This window comes from Narcine bancroftii, chromosome 3, assembly GCF_036971445.1.
Source record: "Narcine bancroftii isolate sNarBan1 chromosome 3, sNarBan1.hap1, whole genome shotgun sequence".
Lineage (NCBI taxonomy): Eukaryota > Metazoa > Chordata > Chondrichthyes > Torpediniformes > Narcinidae > Narcine > Narcine bancroftii.
The window spans coordinates 71933192-71951314 of NC_091471.1; the positions used below are offsets into that span (position 1 = coordinate 71933192).

The 18123-nt window shown below is 37.5% G+C and overlaps 1 protein-coding gene across 1 annotated transcript in view; it reads right to left on the minus strand.

Moving 5' to 3' along the window:
* Positions 1 to 627: 627 nt before the first annotated feature.
* Positions 628 to 18123, minus strand: part of vcp (valosin containing protein) — a 60298-nt gene continuing 42802 nt past the window's right edge. Inside the window, exons 8-17 of the mRNA XM_069924259.1 lie at positions 16897 to 17030; positions 13720 to 13855; positions 13523 to 13635; positions 12726 to 12890; positions 12509 to 12631; positions 9054 to 9266; positions 4849 to 5157; positions 2838 to 2993; positions 2583 to 2731; positions 628 to 1128 (exon numbers count right to left, since the gene is read on the minus strand). Coding sequence (XP_069780360.1) covers positions 1017 to 1128; positions 2583 to 2731; positions 2838 to 2993; positions 4849 to 5157; positions 9054 to 9266; positions 12509 to 12631; positions 12726 to 12890; positions 13523 to 13635; positions 13720 to 13855; positions 16897 to 17030 — 1610 coding nt within the window. The 3' untranslated portion in view covers positions 628 to 1016. The remainder of the gene's footprint in view (positions 1129 to 2582; positions 2732 to 2837; positions 2994 to 4848; positions 5158 to 9053; positions 9267 to 12508; positions 12632 to 12725; positions 12891 to 13522; positions 13636 to 13719; positions 13856 to 16896; positions 17031 to 18123) is intronic.

An 18123-nucleotide genomic window follows, 5' to 3' on the forward strand; every position in this document is an offset into this window, starting at 1 on the left:
ACTACCTGGACTATACTTCCTGAATTTTAGATTCCATCCACTTCTCTCAATTTCTCCATCTCTGCCGCATCTGTTCCCAAGATGAGGTCTTCCAGTCCAGATCTTCCATAATGTCTCTTTTATTCTACAAACACTCATGTGATGCTGCCATGGCCCAGCATTGCAAGAAAATTGCGTACTGTGTATTTGATTGGAATTCGAAATTGAAAGTACAGATTTGAACCATCTTAACTAAAAAAATCGTAATTCGGACCATCGTAAATAGGGAAGCATCTGTAATCATTTCCTGATTATTGGAAGCAAACTGTCTCAAAAATAATAAACCTTTGTCATTTGTGTACTAAGCTAAATATTCTGCATTTTGCTATGTGCTTATTAAGTTTTCATCTTGAAAGCTTATGAGAAAACTAAGCAACAAGACTAAATTGATACAATTTAGAATATCAAATATACAATGAATTTTATATTTTAAATTTAAAAATCAATTTGTCAAAAGACGCAGTAACCAATTATCTCATTTCAAATGTCAGTAACATACAAAAATACTGAAAATATTTACTTGAAATAGGTCAAACATTGAACCCATTAAGTAAATGAACCTGTAAAATTCAGGCAAAACACAATTCATTATTGGAGGTGCAACAATTCAGATTTTATTATCAGCCTATTAAATTCTTTAACATTTCAAGTCTCATTTTCAAATGCTTACATTTATCATATGTCATCTACTGAAATAAAAAAAGTTCCATAAGCATTTTGTATTTTTTTTTCCAGGCTACAGATCTACACTGCCTTATCAATTAGAACAGAGGTTTCCAAGAAGGTAGTCATGGACTACACTGCAGTGATTTAACAGTTAACTTCACATCCAACATCAAGAATAGGTTCATTATAAGCCTTTGAACCCGATTACTGACAAGTTGCACACGCTTCTCCGACTGGACAGAAAAAAGCAACAGTCCAAGAAATGGAAATTGTCCAACTTTGCCTGATCAAATTTGGTCCACAACGTACGTTTAACCATACAGGTCATCATCATTATCTTCACTAAACATGTTTCCACCACTTCCACCTCCAGTTCCTTGACTTGGCCCTGCTCCAGGTTGGTTACTGGATGGGAATCTGCAAGTAGTAGAGATAATGGCAACCTTTTTATATCATAGATATAAAAATAATTCATTCCTAAAAACCAGAAAGGTGATGGTTCATAAATAACATATATATAACATATATAACAATTACAGCACTGAAACAGGCCATTAGGCCCTTCTAGTCCGCACCGAACCAAACACCCCTTTCTAGTCCCACCTCCCTGCACAATGCCCATAACCCTCCATCTTCTTCTCATCCATATACCTGTCCAACCTTTTCTTAAATAATACAATTGACTCCGCTGCCACTATTTCTCCCGGAAGATCATTCCACACGGCTACCACTCTCTGAGTAAAGAAGTTCCCCCTCATGTTACCTCTAAACCTCTGCCCCTTAATTCTTAACTCATGTCCTCTTGTTTTAATCTTTCCTCCTCTTAACGGAAATAGTCTATCCACATCCATTCTGTCTATCCCTTTCATAATCTTAAATACTTCTATCAAATCCCCTCTCAACCTTCTACGCTCCAAAGAATAAAGACCCAATCTGTCCAATCTCTCCCCATACTCCAGATGCTTAAACCCAGGCAACATTCTGGTAAACCTTCTCTGCACTCTCTCCACTCTGTTTATATCCTTCCTATAATTAGGCGACCAGAACTGCACACAGAACTCCAAATTAGGCCGCACCAACATCTTATACAATCTCAACATTACCTCCCAACTCCTATATTCCATGCAATGATTGATAAAGGCCAGCATACTAAAAGCCTTCTTCACCACCCTATTCACGTGAGTTTCTACCTTCAGGGAACGATGTACCGTTACTCCTAAATCTTTCTGCTCTTCTGTATTCCTCAATGCTCTCCCATTTACCACGTATGTCCTATTCTGATTCTTCTTACCAAAATGAAGCACCTCACACTTATCAGCATTAAATTCCATCTGCCATTTTTCAGCCCACTTTTCTAAGCAGCCCAAATCCCTCTGCAATCCTTGAAAACCTTCTTCATTATCCACTATTCCACCTATCTTAGTATCGTCTGCATATTTACTAATCCAATTCACCACCCCATCATCTAGATCATTAATGTATATAACGAACAACAATGGGCCCAATACAGATCCTTGAGGCACACCACTGGTCACCGGCCTCCAACCTGACAGAAAATTATCCACTACCACCCTTTGGCCTCTCCCTTTCAGCCAATGTTCAATCCATTTGACTATCTTAAAATTTGACTATCTTAAATAATAAAAATCCAGCAACATCTTAGTTGGAATTAACTTTGATCAAGAGGCAAATAGTCTGTAGATATGAAATACAAGAAAAAAATTTAATAATAAAATTAAAACTGAAAAAGAGTTAGCAAATATCACATAAATATTACTTTCCACGTGAAATTCAAAAAAACAGTAAAAAGTGCTGAACATGACTACAACAGAAATGTGGAAGAGTCAGTAAAATATCAATCGAAAACATGCCTGAAGCTGCCAAATCCGCGACTCTGCTGCAGTGTTTGTGCAAACATTTCGTATTTTCTAATATCATTGTCACTGACAGATCGACGTGCGTAACGCATAGCTTCCTCAAAATGATCCTTGCGTATTTCAGGAACTGGATCGTCTTCTTCAACCTCCTGCATTCAGAACAATTGAAAGTCATAGCAAGCATTATATTCACAAATTGATGAAAAGGATAAATTAAGCTTTAATTTAGCACCTTAAAAACAGTAATGAACCTACCATGGCTGAAGGATTGCCCTGCCTTTCGCGTTCACGCCTGATCTCACTTTCAATAGATTCTCTAATTGCAAGCTTACAAGCTCGTTGACAGATCTCAGTCAAATCAGCTCCTGAAAATCCATTGGTGGTCTTGGCTAAATATTCCAAGTCAACTTCCTATATAAAAAGAAAGTTTGCAACTGTAGGTCATTAGAGTTTGAACAAAGTTTTGATTAAATTGCAAGGATACAATATTCATTGCTTGAAAACTTCAGGAATTAAGAGTAAAAAGAAAATCTTACATCAACAAGCACCTTCTAAAATGACAGAATGAGAAGACGACGAAATGAACTGACCCAGTGTGTAAAAGGAGGCGACACAATTTTGTTGATTTTCATTGTGTGGAGGGAGGGGGACAAAAGGGAGAAAATGACACTGTATATTCAAGAGGGAAAAGTTTGTGTGTACTTTGGTTTAATATGGTTCATAGTGTGAAAAATAAAAAATTAAAACAAAAACAAGCACCTTCTGATGTAGACACTTTGTAGATTTAATTTGTTTTCATAATAATAAGTGTCATATTACATGAAATTTATTTTTGCCTGCTGCAAGGTCGACAGATTCACCAGTGGCAGAAATCGCCTAAGTGCCTCTTACATGCAAATTATATATTAATAATACAGAAGCATTAAATACACTCAAGGATAATGAAAAATTCAAACAAAACTTAATCACGCCATCCAGTTATTTTTCAATTATCAGAAAAGGGAGGTGTTGGCATTTAGCATTTTAAATTAACTTGCTCAAAGATGCCCGGCTTGGGGTACAACACAACTGCTTTGATACAATGGACAAATAAATCAAATTCCATAAGGCAAGAATTACATTGTCCTTAACTAAGCATAGTATCATGTAACCAAGTGTGAGGTTGAAAAGCCCGAATAGAGCAGGTCAATGGATATCACTAGTTTGTCTTTCCTTCCATTAAAAATGGCTGTGATTGTTGGAAAGATTAATTATCTATATCACGAATATCACCATAGGAGTTCCTCAGTAGTATCTGACCATGCTACTTTCACTTTTTCTGATTTGAAAAAGGGGAAGTCAGTGACAAGTATGTCTCTGAATGGTTACTTTGAATTCCATTCACAACTCAGAAAATGAAGCTCTCCAAATCTCCATGTAGCAAGACCTAGCATGCAAGTCATGCCAGACAACTACTGTCCCTGACATTCAATGTCATTACAACTGCCATGCTCTCTACCATGAACACCTTCTTGGATCACCATTACATTTTAATTGAGCCTGTCACACAAATGATATGACAATAGAGGTAGTCAGAGGATGGGGATATTGCAACAAAGCACTCACCTCCTGACTCCTTAATGTTAAGGGGGTGATGATAGCATGCAATAAAAAAAATAAGTTGCAGAGATACAAGGAAACAAGAAAAAATAGAACTGATAACTGCTTTGCTGGGAGCTGGCCTGCTTTGTAATGGCCTCCCTGTCTTGTATCATCCCACATTCCACAAAGTCAGGAATGCTTGGACAGGAAAACTATGTTAAGAAGCAGTTGGCCATAGATTGAAGTGGACAGTTTTAAGAGAGAAAAGTGACGACTAAAAGCTGTGAAACCCAAGTCAGGGATTACAGGAAAATGAAAATGAAACCAAAATCAGGAGAATTCTGGAAATGCCCAGGTTCTTCATTTCCACTACTTCCTCCAAGTGCTCTCTCATTAATCTATCAATCAGATGGCTTAATAAACAGGGGATCACGAAGGAAATCCTGACCTCACCAGATCATAAATATTCCTTTCTATCCTTCCCCACCCCCTTTGAAACATTAAACAAGCTTTCCCTCTTTTTCTGCTTTAATGAAGGGTCCAAAGTACAAAATAGCAAATCTGTTATTTCTTACCAAGAAACAATGTTTGACTATCTCCAGAAATTACGATTACAGTTCAATTTGATCCTTGGAACTTGCTCAATAACATTTCATTTAAAACACTAGAACTTAATCATACTTGCCTTAGCAATAGGAGACTTCCTCAAATTTGCTTTCAGAATAGCACCACGAGATTTTTCATCAGGTAATGGGATGTAAATCAATTGATCAAGGCGACCAGGGCGCAAAATTGCCGGATCAATAATATCAGGACGGTTGGTAGCACCAATGATAAAGACATTCTTTTTGGTGGACATACCATCCATTTCTGTCAGAATCTGGTTGATGACACGATCGGCAGCACCACCACCATCACCAATATTCCCACCTCGAGCCTTAGCAATGGAATCAAGTTCATCAAAGAATAACACACATGGAGCAGCCTGACGAGCCTGAAAAGTGACACAGAATGCTGTAAACAAATACTCCCTTCAACAAGGCAGGAATTGGGGAATAAATGGATTCCTAGAAAAAAAGGACCAAGATTCAAAATAAACTTAATATTTAAAAAAAAATTAATATGGAAACAGAAAGGATACATTTTCAAGTGAAGCCTACAAATTATTTTGCAATTCAGAAAATCTTTGGTGAATAAGGGAACAAATATCCTATTGTTCTAACTCTTGGGTCCCAGGATCACAATGTAAATTATACAATTGAATGTTATGACAGACTTAATTTCAAGAGAATGGAACCATTTTGAAGCAAAAAAAATAAAAGCACCTCACTGAAATGAACTCACCTTTGAGACAAATGCAGAAGGAATGGTGCTCAAAGAAACAGCCATGGAAACTCACAATTTAAAAGTCAAAATGACTAGAACAAAGTTACATTTATGCTCACCCTACTTCGTTTCACCATCACTCAAGCATTTCTTGCTCCACTTCATCTAATTCAGTGGTGCAAAATCCCAAGAAATCCCCAGAGCTCAGTGTTTAGACCAGTGGTTCTCAACCTTTTTCTTTCCACTCACATACCACTTTTAAGTAATCCCTATGCCATCGATGCTCTGTGATTAGTAATGGATTACTTAAGGTGGTATGTGGGTGGAAAGAAAAAGTTTGAGAACCACTGTTTTAATCAGACTTCATTGACTCGTCATGTGCACGGGTTCATAACTCCAAAGGAAATGAGCCAATGAAAATTTTTCTTTAGCAAAATATTTCCATAACAGTTAGGTCCAGAGCAGTGATTTTCAACCTTCCTTTCCCACTCATATCCCACCTTAAGCAATTCCTTACTAATCACAGAGCACCAATGGCATAGGGATTACTTAAAGTGGTATGTGAGTGGGAAGAAAAAGGTTGAGAACCACTGGTTTAGACCTTGGTTCTATTCCTCTGAACTCACGATTATATAAGCTAATTTGGCTTTAATGCAAACGATAAATTTGCTGATGACACCACTATTGTTGGCCAAATTACCAGGTAAAAATTTAGAGTCAGAATACAGGATGAAGATCAAGAAGCTTGTGTAGTGCTAGAACAACAATCTTGTTCTCAACATCAGCAAGATCCAAGAGCTTATTGTAAACTTTAGGGAAGGGAAGCCAAGGTTCACACCCCTGTCTTTATTAGCAGTGGACCTCCAAGGTCCAGAGAACCTACATAACGGAGGACTTCTCTTGGGGCCAACAAAGAAGCAACCATGAAGATGGCACACTAACTACTTTCTAAGAAGTTGGAGACTTGGTTTATTGTCAGACACTTTATAGATTCTCTACAGATCTTTTGTAGAAAGTATACAGCCTGATTTGAAAATAAAAGTGTCCAGGAACACAGAAGGCTGAACATAGGAACATAGGAAGTAGGAACAGGAGTAGGCCAAAAATGGCCCATCAAGCCTGCTCCGCCATTCAATAAGATCATGGCTGATCTAATTTATGACCTAACTCCACCTACCAGCCTTCTCCCCATATTCCCTAATTCCTCTATCATGTAAAAATCTATCTAACTGAATTTTAAATATGTTTAATGAAGCAGCCTCAACCACTTCCCTGGTTAGAGAATTCCAAACATTCACTACTCTCTGGGAAAAACTATTTTTCCTCATCTCTGTCCTAAATCTACTCCCCCGAAGCTTGAGACTGTGTCCTCTCGTTTTAGTTTCCCCGGCCAGCTCAAAAAACCTTCCTACATCTATCCTATCCATACCCTTCATAATCCTATATGTTTCTATAAGATCTCCTCTCATTCTTCTGAACTCGAGCGAATACAATTCTTGACGATTTGATCTTTCATCATAAGTCAACCCCTTCATCCCAGGGATCAACCTAGTAAACCTCCTCTGGACCATCTCCAAAGCCAGTATATCCTTCCTCAAATATGGAGACCAGAACTGGGACAGAGTACTCCAGGTGTAACCAGTACCTTATACAGTGGCAACATTACCTCCCTACTCCTGAATTCAATTCCTCTAGCGATGAAGGCCAACATTCCATTTGCCTTCTTAATAACCTGCTGCACCTGCAACCTAACTTTTTGCAATTCATGCACAAGCACTCCCAAGTCCCTCTGCACAACAGCATACTGTAGTTTTTCACCCTTTAAATAATATTCAGCTCTTTTATTTTTCTTGCCAAAGTGGATAACCTCACACTTACTAACATTGTACTCCATCTGCCAGACCTTTGCCCACTCATCCAGCTTAACTATATCCCTCTGTAGACTCTCCAAATCCTCATTACAATTTGCTCTTCCACTCAATTTGGTGTCATCCGCAAACTTGGCTACACCACATTTTGTCCCCTCCTCCAAGTCATCAATATAAATGATGAACAGTTATGGGCCTAACACTGACCCCTGCGGCACCCCACTTACCACTCTCTGCCAACCTGAAAAACTCCCACTTATCCCGACTCTCTGCATCCTGTCAGACAACGAATTTTCAATCCATGCCAATATACTTCCCTGGACTCCACTTTCCTGTAACTTACTCTTGTGTGGCACCTTATCAAACGCCTTCTGGAAATCCAAATATACATCAACCTGTTCCCCTCTATCCACCGCACCCATCACCCATTATATCCTCAAAGAATCCTAACAAGTTTGTCAAACAAGATCTTCTCTTTCTAAAACCATGCTGCGTCTGCCTGATTGAACCCTTATGTTCCAAAAGTTTCACTATTTCATCTTTAATGACGGCTTCAAGCATTTTTCCAACTACAGACGTCAAGTTAATTGGCCGATAATTTCCAGTCTTCTGCCTACATCCCTTCTTAAAAAGTGGCGTGACATTTGCTGTCTTCCATTCTGCCAGGACCTGCCCAGAATCCAAGGAATTTTGGTATATGACCACCAATGCATCAACTATAACTTCTGCCATTTCCTTCAGAACCCTTGGATGCATATCATCAGGACCAGGTGATTTGTCTGGCTTTAGTCCCATTAGTTTCTCCATCACTACTTCCTTTGCAACAACTATTTTATCAAGGCCCTCCCCAACATTCGCATCCTTAACTCCGTACTTGGGCACGCTGGATGTGTCTTCCACCGTGAAGACTGACACAAAATATTTGTTCAATGCCTCGGCCATTTCCTCATGTTTTGCTGCCAGTTTTCCTTTCTCATCCTCCAAGGGTCCTCTGTTAACTCTGGCCACCCTCTTCCGTTTTATATATTTATAAAATTTTTTGCTTTCTGTTTTTATATTTTGTGCCAATTTACTTTCATAATCCTTTTTCCCATTTCTTGCCACCGAACCAAGAAGAAAGTGACAAAGCTAGCCATCTCCACCACAGGCATTGACCCTTGAAGACATTTAAGTGAGAAGCTGCCTCAAGGAGAATCTCTTCCTGCTGCAAACTTCAGGCAGACATTACAGAAACCTAAAGTCTGGCATTCCAGGTTGAAGAAAACTTCCCCCTCCCTTCCCTCCCCCACCCCACAGCTATACCCAAAGCAAACTACTCTGGGACCACCAAAGATATGTCAATATTAGTGCAAAATAAATTAGGTTTTAATAACTGCAACTATGAATACTTATTTACCTATCCTTTAATTTTCATCATCTCTTTTCTGTCTCATGGCATTAGGTGGTAATTTAATTTGTAGCATTGTTATTGTGTATCTTACATACTCAAGTAACAGCAACAAAAAAGTACAATGCACAAATTCACTGACATGCTAAGGTTTTTGATAATAAAATTTTTACTCAATTGTCTTTCATAAATCTGAAATACTGCAAGTACTAAAGACATTAAAAAAAATCTTGTCAAGTCAAGACAAAGTTCCATATAAAAAAACAAGTCGCAATTCTTTCTAATATTAATAATCCTTTCATTACATACCTTATCGAAAATTTCTCGGACATTAGCCTCTGATTCACCAAACCACATGGTGAGCAGCTCTGGTCCTTTGATTGAGATAAAGTTGGCCTGGCATTCATTTGCAATGGCTTTTGCCAGCAACGTTTTCCCACAACCTGGCGGCCCATAGAAGAGTACACCTTTTGAAGGAGTCATGCCAAACTTCAGGAATTTGTCTGGATGCTCCACAGGATACTGTTTTTAAAAAAATTAAGCTGTACACTTAACAAAATAATCAATTAGGAGTCCAACCTAAGCAAAAAAAAGGAATCCAACGATGCTGCAAGCAGATGAATATAGAAGGACAATTAAATCTCTATTTTATTTCTCATTAATCATTTCATTCTTTTACAATATGGCATTGTAAAATGTCCATGCCAGATAAAGTAGTAGAATGGGCCTGGCCAATTCAATAACTGAATACATTGGTGTTGAAGCAAATAAAGATGTAGGTTTGAGGAAGAAAAGGGAACAAATTTTAAAGAGTAAATTTTAAAGGTCCAAAACAAAAATGACAGCTTGAGTTGACAAACAGGTTAGTGACTTACAAAATCATTGGAGAATGGACAAATAAATTTGATCTAATGGCCACCATAAGGACAAGCTTTCAGTGACAGAGGGTATGCACAAAACATTCAAGAATATTAACTTTCAGAAGGCAGAAGGTATCTTAATGTAAAAGGACAAGACAGAATCAGTGATGGTGAAACAAAAAAAATACAAGGCTCAGAATCGAAGTGGCAACAATTACTGAATATACTCATGTAATAGTCGAGATTTTTTGGACTAAATTTTTGGGTCAAATTTTACACAGGTCATACTTTTGAGGGGCTAAAATTCACACAAGAATCCTAGAGTATCATTAAAAACTCATGTAATAGTCGAGTTTGGGGACAAATTTTCCAGGTCAAAGTTTGGTGGGGAAGGGGGAAGAGAAAAGAAATACTACATTTGACCATGATAAGTACCTGCATTGAGCAAGGCATTGGGAGCTCAGATAATTGGAACCTGGTGGTTAGTCAGAGTTTGGGAGCTCGGATTAGCGGTAGGCAGCTGGGGCCAAGGAGAAAGTTTGTGCCCGAGGTATTGGGAGTTCTGGTGTTCTGGAGGCCAGGACGAGGTGGTCAGGATAGGGATACGTGGTCGGTCATTGGAAGCTCAGATGGGCGGGCAGCCGGCCGGGGCCAAAAAATGGGAGGGGGGGTGGGTGTGGCTGATAGCTTTTTAAAAAAAACACAGGTCATACAGAAAATACACAATGTTTGGCCCAACTATCACATTATATTATAAATGATAATGACTCTGTAAGTTTAACTGCAGATTTAGACAAAGGTCCACATAACAAGGCGAATAATAGCAGCAAACCAAAGTTGTAAACAAATAGCAAGGAAGATTAACACGAAAGATTTAAAAAAAAATCAACAATATCTTGCTGACCGTTACCAATGTCAAATCTATTGGTTTGCTGTCATTGGTCTCTCCAGGGAAAACCATCGATGACAGACCAGAAAACAGGCCCTTCTAATCTGCACCCAGTCCATTTCTCTGCATATTCCCTATCCAAGTAACCGGCCAAACTTTTCTTAAATGTTAAAAATTGAACCCACATTCAACATTTCAGCTGGCAACTAGTTCCATACTTGCACCACTCCGATTGAATAAATTCCCCCAATATTCCCCCTAAACTTTTCCACTTTCACCCTTAACCCATTTCCTCTGGTTTTTATCTCACCTAACTTCAGTAGAAAAAGTCTACTTGCATTTATTCTATGTCCTTCTTAGTTTTGTATCCCTCTTATCAAATCACCCCTCAGTCTTCTAATGCTCAAGGGAATCAAGTCCTAATCTGTTTAACTTTTCCCTGTAACTCAGTTCAAGCAACAGCCTCTTAATCTTCTTTCAAACTAATGGACATCTTTCCTGAAATTAGATGACCAAACTGAACACAGTACTCTAAAATTTGGTCTCACCAATGTCTTGTACAACTGTATCATAACAATTCCTATACTCAGTACTTTGATTTCTGAAGGTTCATGTGCCAAAAGGTATCTTTACGATCCTATCTACCTGTGATCCCACTTTCTGGGAAATGTATATCAGAACTCCCAGATCTTTTTGTTCTCTCACACTCCTCGGTGACCTACCGTTTACACTGTATGTCCTTTCTTGTTTTGTCCTTCCAAAATGCAACACCTCACACTTGTCTGTATTAAATTCCACCTGCCATTTATTTTTCAGCCCATTTTTCTAGCTGATCTCTCTGAGGCTTTGAAAGCCTTCTTCGCTGTCCACAATGCCTTCAATCTTAGTTTCATCTGCAAACTTGGTGATCCAATTCGTCGTATCATCTCGATTGTTGATATGCACGACAAAACAAAAATCACGCACCTAGCATTGATCATGAGGCACACCGCGAGTCACAGGCCTCCAGTTAGAGAGGCAATCATCCACTACTACTCCCTGGCTTCACCCAGAAAGCCAATGTAGAATCCAGTTTACTATCTCACCATGAATATTGAGCAACTGAACCTTCCTGACTAATCTCCCATTTGGGACCCTTCAAAACCCTTACTAAACATCGCCTTTCCTTCGTCAACGGTCCTAGTAACCTCCTCAAAAAACTCTACAAAGTTGGTTAAACACAAGCCTTCTATGCACAAAGCTGTGTTGACCATCCCCAACAAAGCCATGATGACTATCTGCAATCAATCCCAGACTATCCACCCAAATGCTTGTATACCTGATCTCTTAGAGCACCTTCCAAATAATAACTACTACTGACATCATGTTCACCAGGCTTTAATTTCCTGAGTTATTTTTGAGGCCTTTTTTAAAAAAAAAGGTACATTACCCTATTTGTGTCACTTCTTTAATGTACATGTAACCCAAAGTCTCTGTTCTATAACACTCTCCAGTGCCTCAACATTTACTATGTAATCTTCCATTCATCTATATCTCATGGAGGAAATCACAACATCTTTATCACAACATGCACTGCCACTCATTTTCAAATCACTGGCAAAGTTGGAAAATGTAGTTGTACCTCCTCCCAGTCATTCATGAAAACAGTAAACAAATCAGGATCAAAACTTAAAAACTGTCACTTAGATAGATAAAATAGATAAAATTCTATTTACAATAGCCAAATATTTAAAACAATTTTATCATACTTATTATTATTATTACGATATGAAATCACATCATGGCAAGAATACATCTTCAAGAAAGGTGAGGGAGAAAAGGGAATAAATCAAATCCATTGGATACCATTTTTAAAGCAAGAAAGTTTGAATTTTATAAAATTAGAAATAAATTGGGACAATTTGATTTCAAATTTGTATACATTGTCAATTTTTCAATGATACAAATTTTCCATTGCTCCATCTATCAAATTAATACATTACACAACTTGACAGTTTAAAAACCATGTAGCTTACTTGTACAAGTTCCTGAAGTTCTCTCTTCACATCATCCAATCCACCAATGTCCTCCCACGTTACTTGAGGCACTTCAACTACGGTCTCACGCAATGCTGAAGGATTGCTTTGGCTCAAAGCCCACTGCCAACAAGATAATTTGAATTGCAGAGATTTATTGTGAAATGGCCTATTATGTGCTGCATATCTACATTTTCAAAAAATCATAAAATCCTACCCTGAAGTCATCCATGGTAACTGCTAGAGAATTCATAACTTCAGCATCAATGGTTTCATCTTCCAGATCTATAACGTCCATCTTTTTTCTAATAGCCTGAAGAGCAGCTTCTGAACATAAGGCAGCCAAGTCAGCACCAACGTGGCCATGTGTTTCATTGGCAACCTACGAGAGACAAGTTGTCTAGTTTACAGTAACAGTTTAATAACTTGTTACAATGTATTTGACTGACAATAACTGTACAAAATTATACTGTATTAGTTCCAAAGGAAATAAGCTCAAGGTATGGTAGTACAAAATAAATTTATCATAATACTAAGATGAGTGGTTTTAATCACAATGAGGGAATACAAAAACATTGGACTAAATAGACATCTAAAGGAAGGGTCCAAGTCACTATCTAGTTTAAAAATAAGGGAGACTAATCTGTCAATCATTTTCACTGTCAACTCACTGATCAGTGCACAAAATTAATATCAGTTTTTAAAAATTTCAAAAAGAGGACAAGGAGGAATAAGATTGAGTAGTTATGGTTACAGGATCAGGATCAGGAACTTCCACGACCACACAAATACAGAAGAGGCCAAATGGCCCAACGTCATTCCAGTATTTCAAACAAAAATGCTATTCATCCCATTTGTGTGACCGGTGTGCTTATACCCAAACTCAAAGTAGGAAATCAGCAATTCAAATTGTTAAATTGTAAGGATATTAAATTATCTTGGCACAGTTTAACACCCCAGCTACAATACTTAAGTGTGGGACAATGATACATCTTTTGTTAAATATTTACAAACCTGCTCAAGGTCAACATCATCTGCCAACTTCATATTCTTTGTGTGAATCTGCAGGATTTCCAATCGACCAGTGGCATCAGGAATACCAATATCCACTTCCCTATCAAACCGCCCTGTAAATTAAACAGTTAAGCAAATTACTCTGCATTCGTACATAGAGAAGTCCCAACTCATGGGTAAAAGAAGTTTTAACCTACCAAATCTTCTAAGAGCAGGATCAATGCTGTTTGGCCGATTTGTTGCTGCCATAACAATCACATGAGCACGTTGTTTCAAACCATCCATCAAAGTCAACAGTTGTGACACAATACGACGTTCCACTTCGCCATGAGTCTGTAAATATAAAAATGAAATGGATGGCAATTAGCTTATCAAATATCAGTTATGAAGAAATTTATGAAGTGCAAATGCTCAATTGTTTCAACAATTGCAATCTATACTGGGGAAAGAAATGGGACAAGCAGAATGATAGTCCAATCTTTCACACCGACAATGATGATGCCATGAAAGTACGATTTGAAGGGATAATGAAGATTGGCCAAACCAAAAATGATATGGAGTCTCTCAACCTTTTGCTGCCTCAAAGTTTTTGTTTCCTCTTCAACACATCCTTTCTCTGTAATCATGATTCTTTAAAACATTTTATTACATTGAACATCCTGACTATTCAAATCAGTAAGAACACTGTGGAAAAATGGTCAAACTTCTGTTTTAGATGGAGGACCAGTACCAAAATTCTACATTATTTTGAGTTTCATTATGAGATTTAGACCATTAAACTAGAGGTTTAAATTGGAGGTGATCCTCTCATTGTGGCTATCCAGCTAATGGAAATTGAGCCTTACTCTCATGCCATTTAAGTATACACCAGATTTACTTTTTTTAACCAACCCATTTCTTGATGTACACGCAAATGATACAGCTTTATATTATAGAAAGAGAAAAGATACATTTGGTGTATATCCATCCTACCCGCTGATGGTTCTCTTAGCATCTCATCAATGCAATTGTGCTGCTTCAGTATTATTTATGACATCAAAACTACCTTTCTCTTTCTTCATTCTCTGGAAATGTTCTCCAATAACACACACCATTGCTTTCATCTTCACCTCATCACTATTAGCTCCTATCACAGCATACTAATCTTTCAACCCCAAACGTATTTTTTAAAATAATACTAAATAAAATTAGTGGCAGCTTCAATAAACAATGCAGCCAGTGGGACATCAATGAAGGTCAGGTACAGTAATCACAGAAACTAATAAAGTCAATTGTTCCCACCCTTCCCTCATATAGTCCTGGCTCATTTGAAAAGCATTCATGCTTTGCCCCACATTCCCATTTTATTTCCTCAACCTCACCCTCAACTGGCTGTTAACTATTTTACCTTCTTTCTTCTCTTAATTTTGCATTTATTCAAATAGCCTTATGCAGCTTGCAAAATATTTAAAGGGTGCCATAGTCAGCAAGACCAGGAACCATGGAAAATACATCTTTAGCACAACCATCTCATGTACAAGAGATTTAATAACAGTAAATAATTGTAGATAATATCTCAAACCTCCATACTTGCAAAAAGGAATGAATAACCAACTATAATCACCAACTTTAACTTCATATTGGTACTCACTATTTGAGAGGTCACGAAATGTTTGAGTGCAAAACACATTCCAAAGACTTTGGGGTCTCATTTTAGTACACATTTAGAGAATGAATCACTCAGAAGTTTAGTCTCTCAGGTGACATGTTCACAGAGTCATCATCTGCCCCTCAGGTAGATGTACAGATTCCTTGCCAGTTATAGTAGGGCAGATCTTCTATCCCAGCCAACATCTATATCTCAACCTACATCAATAGATCTCATCATTTATCTTGTCATGTGCAGGACAATGATCAATTCTGTGCATGGTTATTTTTCTTTACTATCTCTTGTATAAATACAGTTGGTGTCAAAACAAATGCAGTACATGATTTTTTTTCTGGTTAACCCGAAAACAGAAAAATATAGGAATTATTGAAAACCCCAGTTTACAAATTTGCTCGTGTCAATAAACAAGAGACTGTTATCAGACAGGTTTAAGGTGTTTTAAGGTATTATATCTATACGCAAAAATCATCTGACAAAGTTCCAACATCAACTATTTTAGTTGCTGAAATTCAAAGTACTGCTGAATGCTGCTTTAAAAAAAATCTTCAACAGGAAACAATTTAAATGCAGAATATGATACAATTTTAATTTTTAAATTAAAAATTTTAATTTAAAGTAAAGATAAAGTATCCCGTATATTTCCTGATCTTAATTCCCTGATGTGACAGATAGAATGATGGAGAAGCAATCTTGATACATATGTTTTGGTCTTGTTGAGCTCTTGACCCTTATGGGAGGGATATTTTTGTCCATAATATGATGTGTTAATCTTGAACCTAATCCTTTAATGGCTTTGTTTGGAGTGTTAGATGATATTAATGAGCTATTTTCTTCATCTGATAGTCGTCATACTATTTACAACTCATAGCATGAAGAGCTATTATACTTGGATGGAAAGATCCTATTTCACCCACTCGTACTCAGTGGTTATGTCATGTCTTGCCTTAATTTAGAAAATATCAGGTGCTCTGCATTGAATGCTAACACTAACTTTCATAAAATTTGGAGTCCTTTTATGGACTATTTTCATGCTCATAAAGTCTATTTGTCTTGATCATTCAACGTATTTATTTATGTATATGGTTTTTCCTTCATTAATGTTTTATAGATTCAGCAGAGCAGGTTTTTTTCCAGTGGGGGGGGCGCGAGAGTTCTTTTTTTTGGTTTTCATCATTCTGACAACATTGTATGGGGAAGGGACATATTGCTATTGTTTTATTTTTGGAAATAAAACAATACTTATATTCTTCATATTTTAACCATGTGTTCTCTATAAAACTCAATAAAAAGATTGAAAGAAAGACATTTAAATTTAATGTTTAAAAATTTGGACTTGCAGCACAGTAACGGGCCATTTCAGCCCATGAGTCCATGCTGCCCAATTTACATCCCATTAACCTAACCCCCACCCCCCAAACCCTGGTACGTTTTTGAACAGTGGAAGGAAACAGAGTCCCCAGAAAAAACACACACAGACACGGCGAGAATGTACAAACTCCATACAGACAGCGTGGGACTAGAACACCAGTCTGGTTCTGATCACAGGTGCTGTAAAAGCGTTGCGCTAACGCTACTCCAAATATGATGCCCTGCAAATGATCTAATAACTGAAGACAAAATGGACTACAGAATCATAATGGTGCAACCAAAAAACAGAGTACACTGAAGATCAACATTCAGGGACTTGGCTAATGATACTAGCACCTGAATCACATTCAGATCATACCTTCTCTCTCTTTGGAGCAATAGCATCTAGTTCATCAATAAAAATTATAGCAGGAGCATTTTTTTCAGCCTCTTCAAATGCTTTTCTCAGATTGCTCTCAGATTCTCCTGCAAGTTTACTCATAATCTCAGGTCCTAGAAGGAAACATTTCAGCGATCTCAGTTAAATTCTACATGATAAATTCATTACCAACATTGTTGACATTACTTTTCTCATGCAATGGAAAGGACAATTAAGTACCAATACTTAGATACTCAAGGTTTTCCATTTATGTCATAAATTCATTGTTACTCAAAGGTAGCACTCGAGAGTTATGTATTCACATCATCAAAGAACACCAAATCTCAAGTTAAATTAGCCGAGTTTAAAATTGTTGCTCTCTTTGTATGGCACAATTTCACAAACTAATGAACTACACTCTCAATTATTAAATTCTCTTGTAATGACAAAATCAGAAGTCATGCCAGACAAATATTCAGGCAACAAGGCTGACTTTTTCTCTCTCTGCCGACACTGCTTGATATCCTTTTCATACTTTCATGTCAGCCCCACTGCCCAGCTTTCTTTCCAGAACCTTTGATGCCCTGGCTGAACAATCAATTCCTGCCTTAAATATGGCCTCCACAACCACCTGTGACAACAAACTCCACAGATTTACCACCCTACCTCTCTCTCTTGCAGACACAAACAACCTAACCTAAGCTTCCTCCTTTTAGATATTTTCTTTGTTTAATCTTCCCTCCCTCGATCCTGTCAATTTTCACCTTTTTCCTCTTTCCCAGGGTCTTTGACCTGAAAATTGTTTATTTTCCACAAATTGTATACGACTTGCTGGTATCTTCTGTTTAACTTCAGATTTCCAACAATTGCAGCTTTTGAATTTCATTTATTAAAGAAACATTATTTCTGTCTCATTTTGAAGCCTATGCATTTGAAGAACTCGAGAGGCGTTCACAAAACTATGACAGTGAACAGTGATACTAATGCCTGTAAATACAATCTTGAATGCTTATTTCAACTTTTGCTGATGAGATGAGAGAAATTTTAATTGTCTATGTGATTAAAAACAAATCTTGTAAAGAACACCAGAGGAATTATTGAAAAGCCTGCTTGTACTTCAAAATTAAGCACATCTGCGTGTGAACTATTTGGTCATATAGTAAAGAACTATAGTATTAGGTTAAAAAAAACTCACTGACCTACAATCATCTCAAAACATATTCTTCA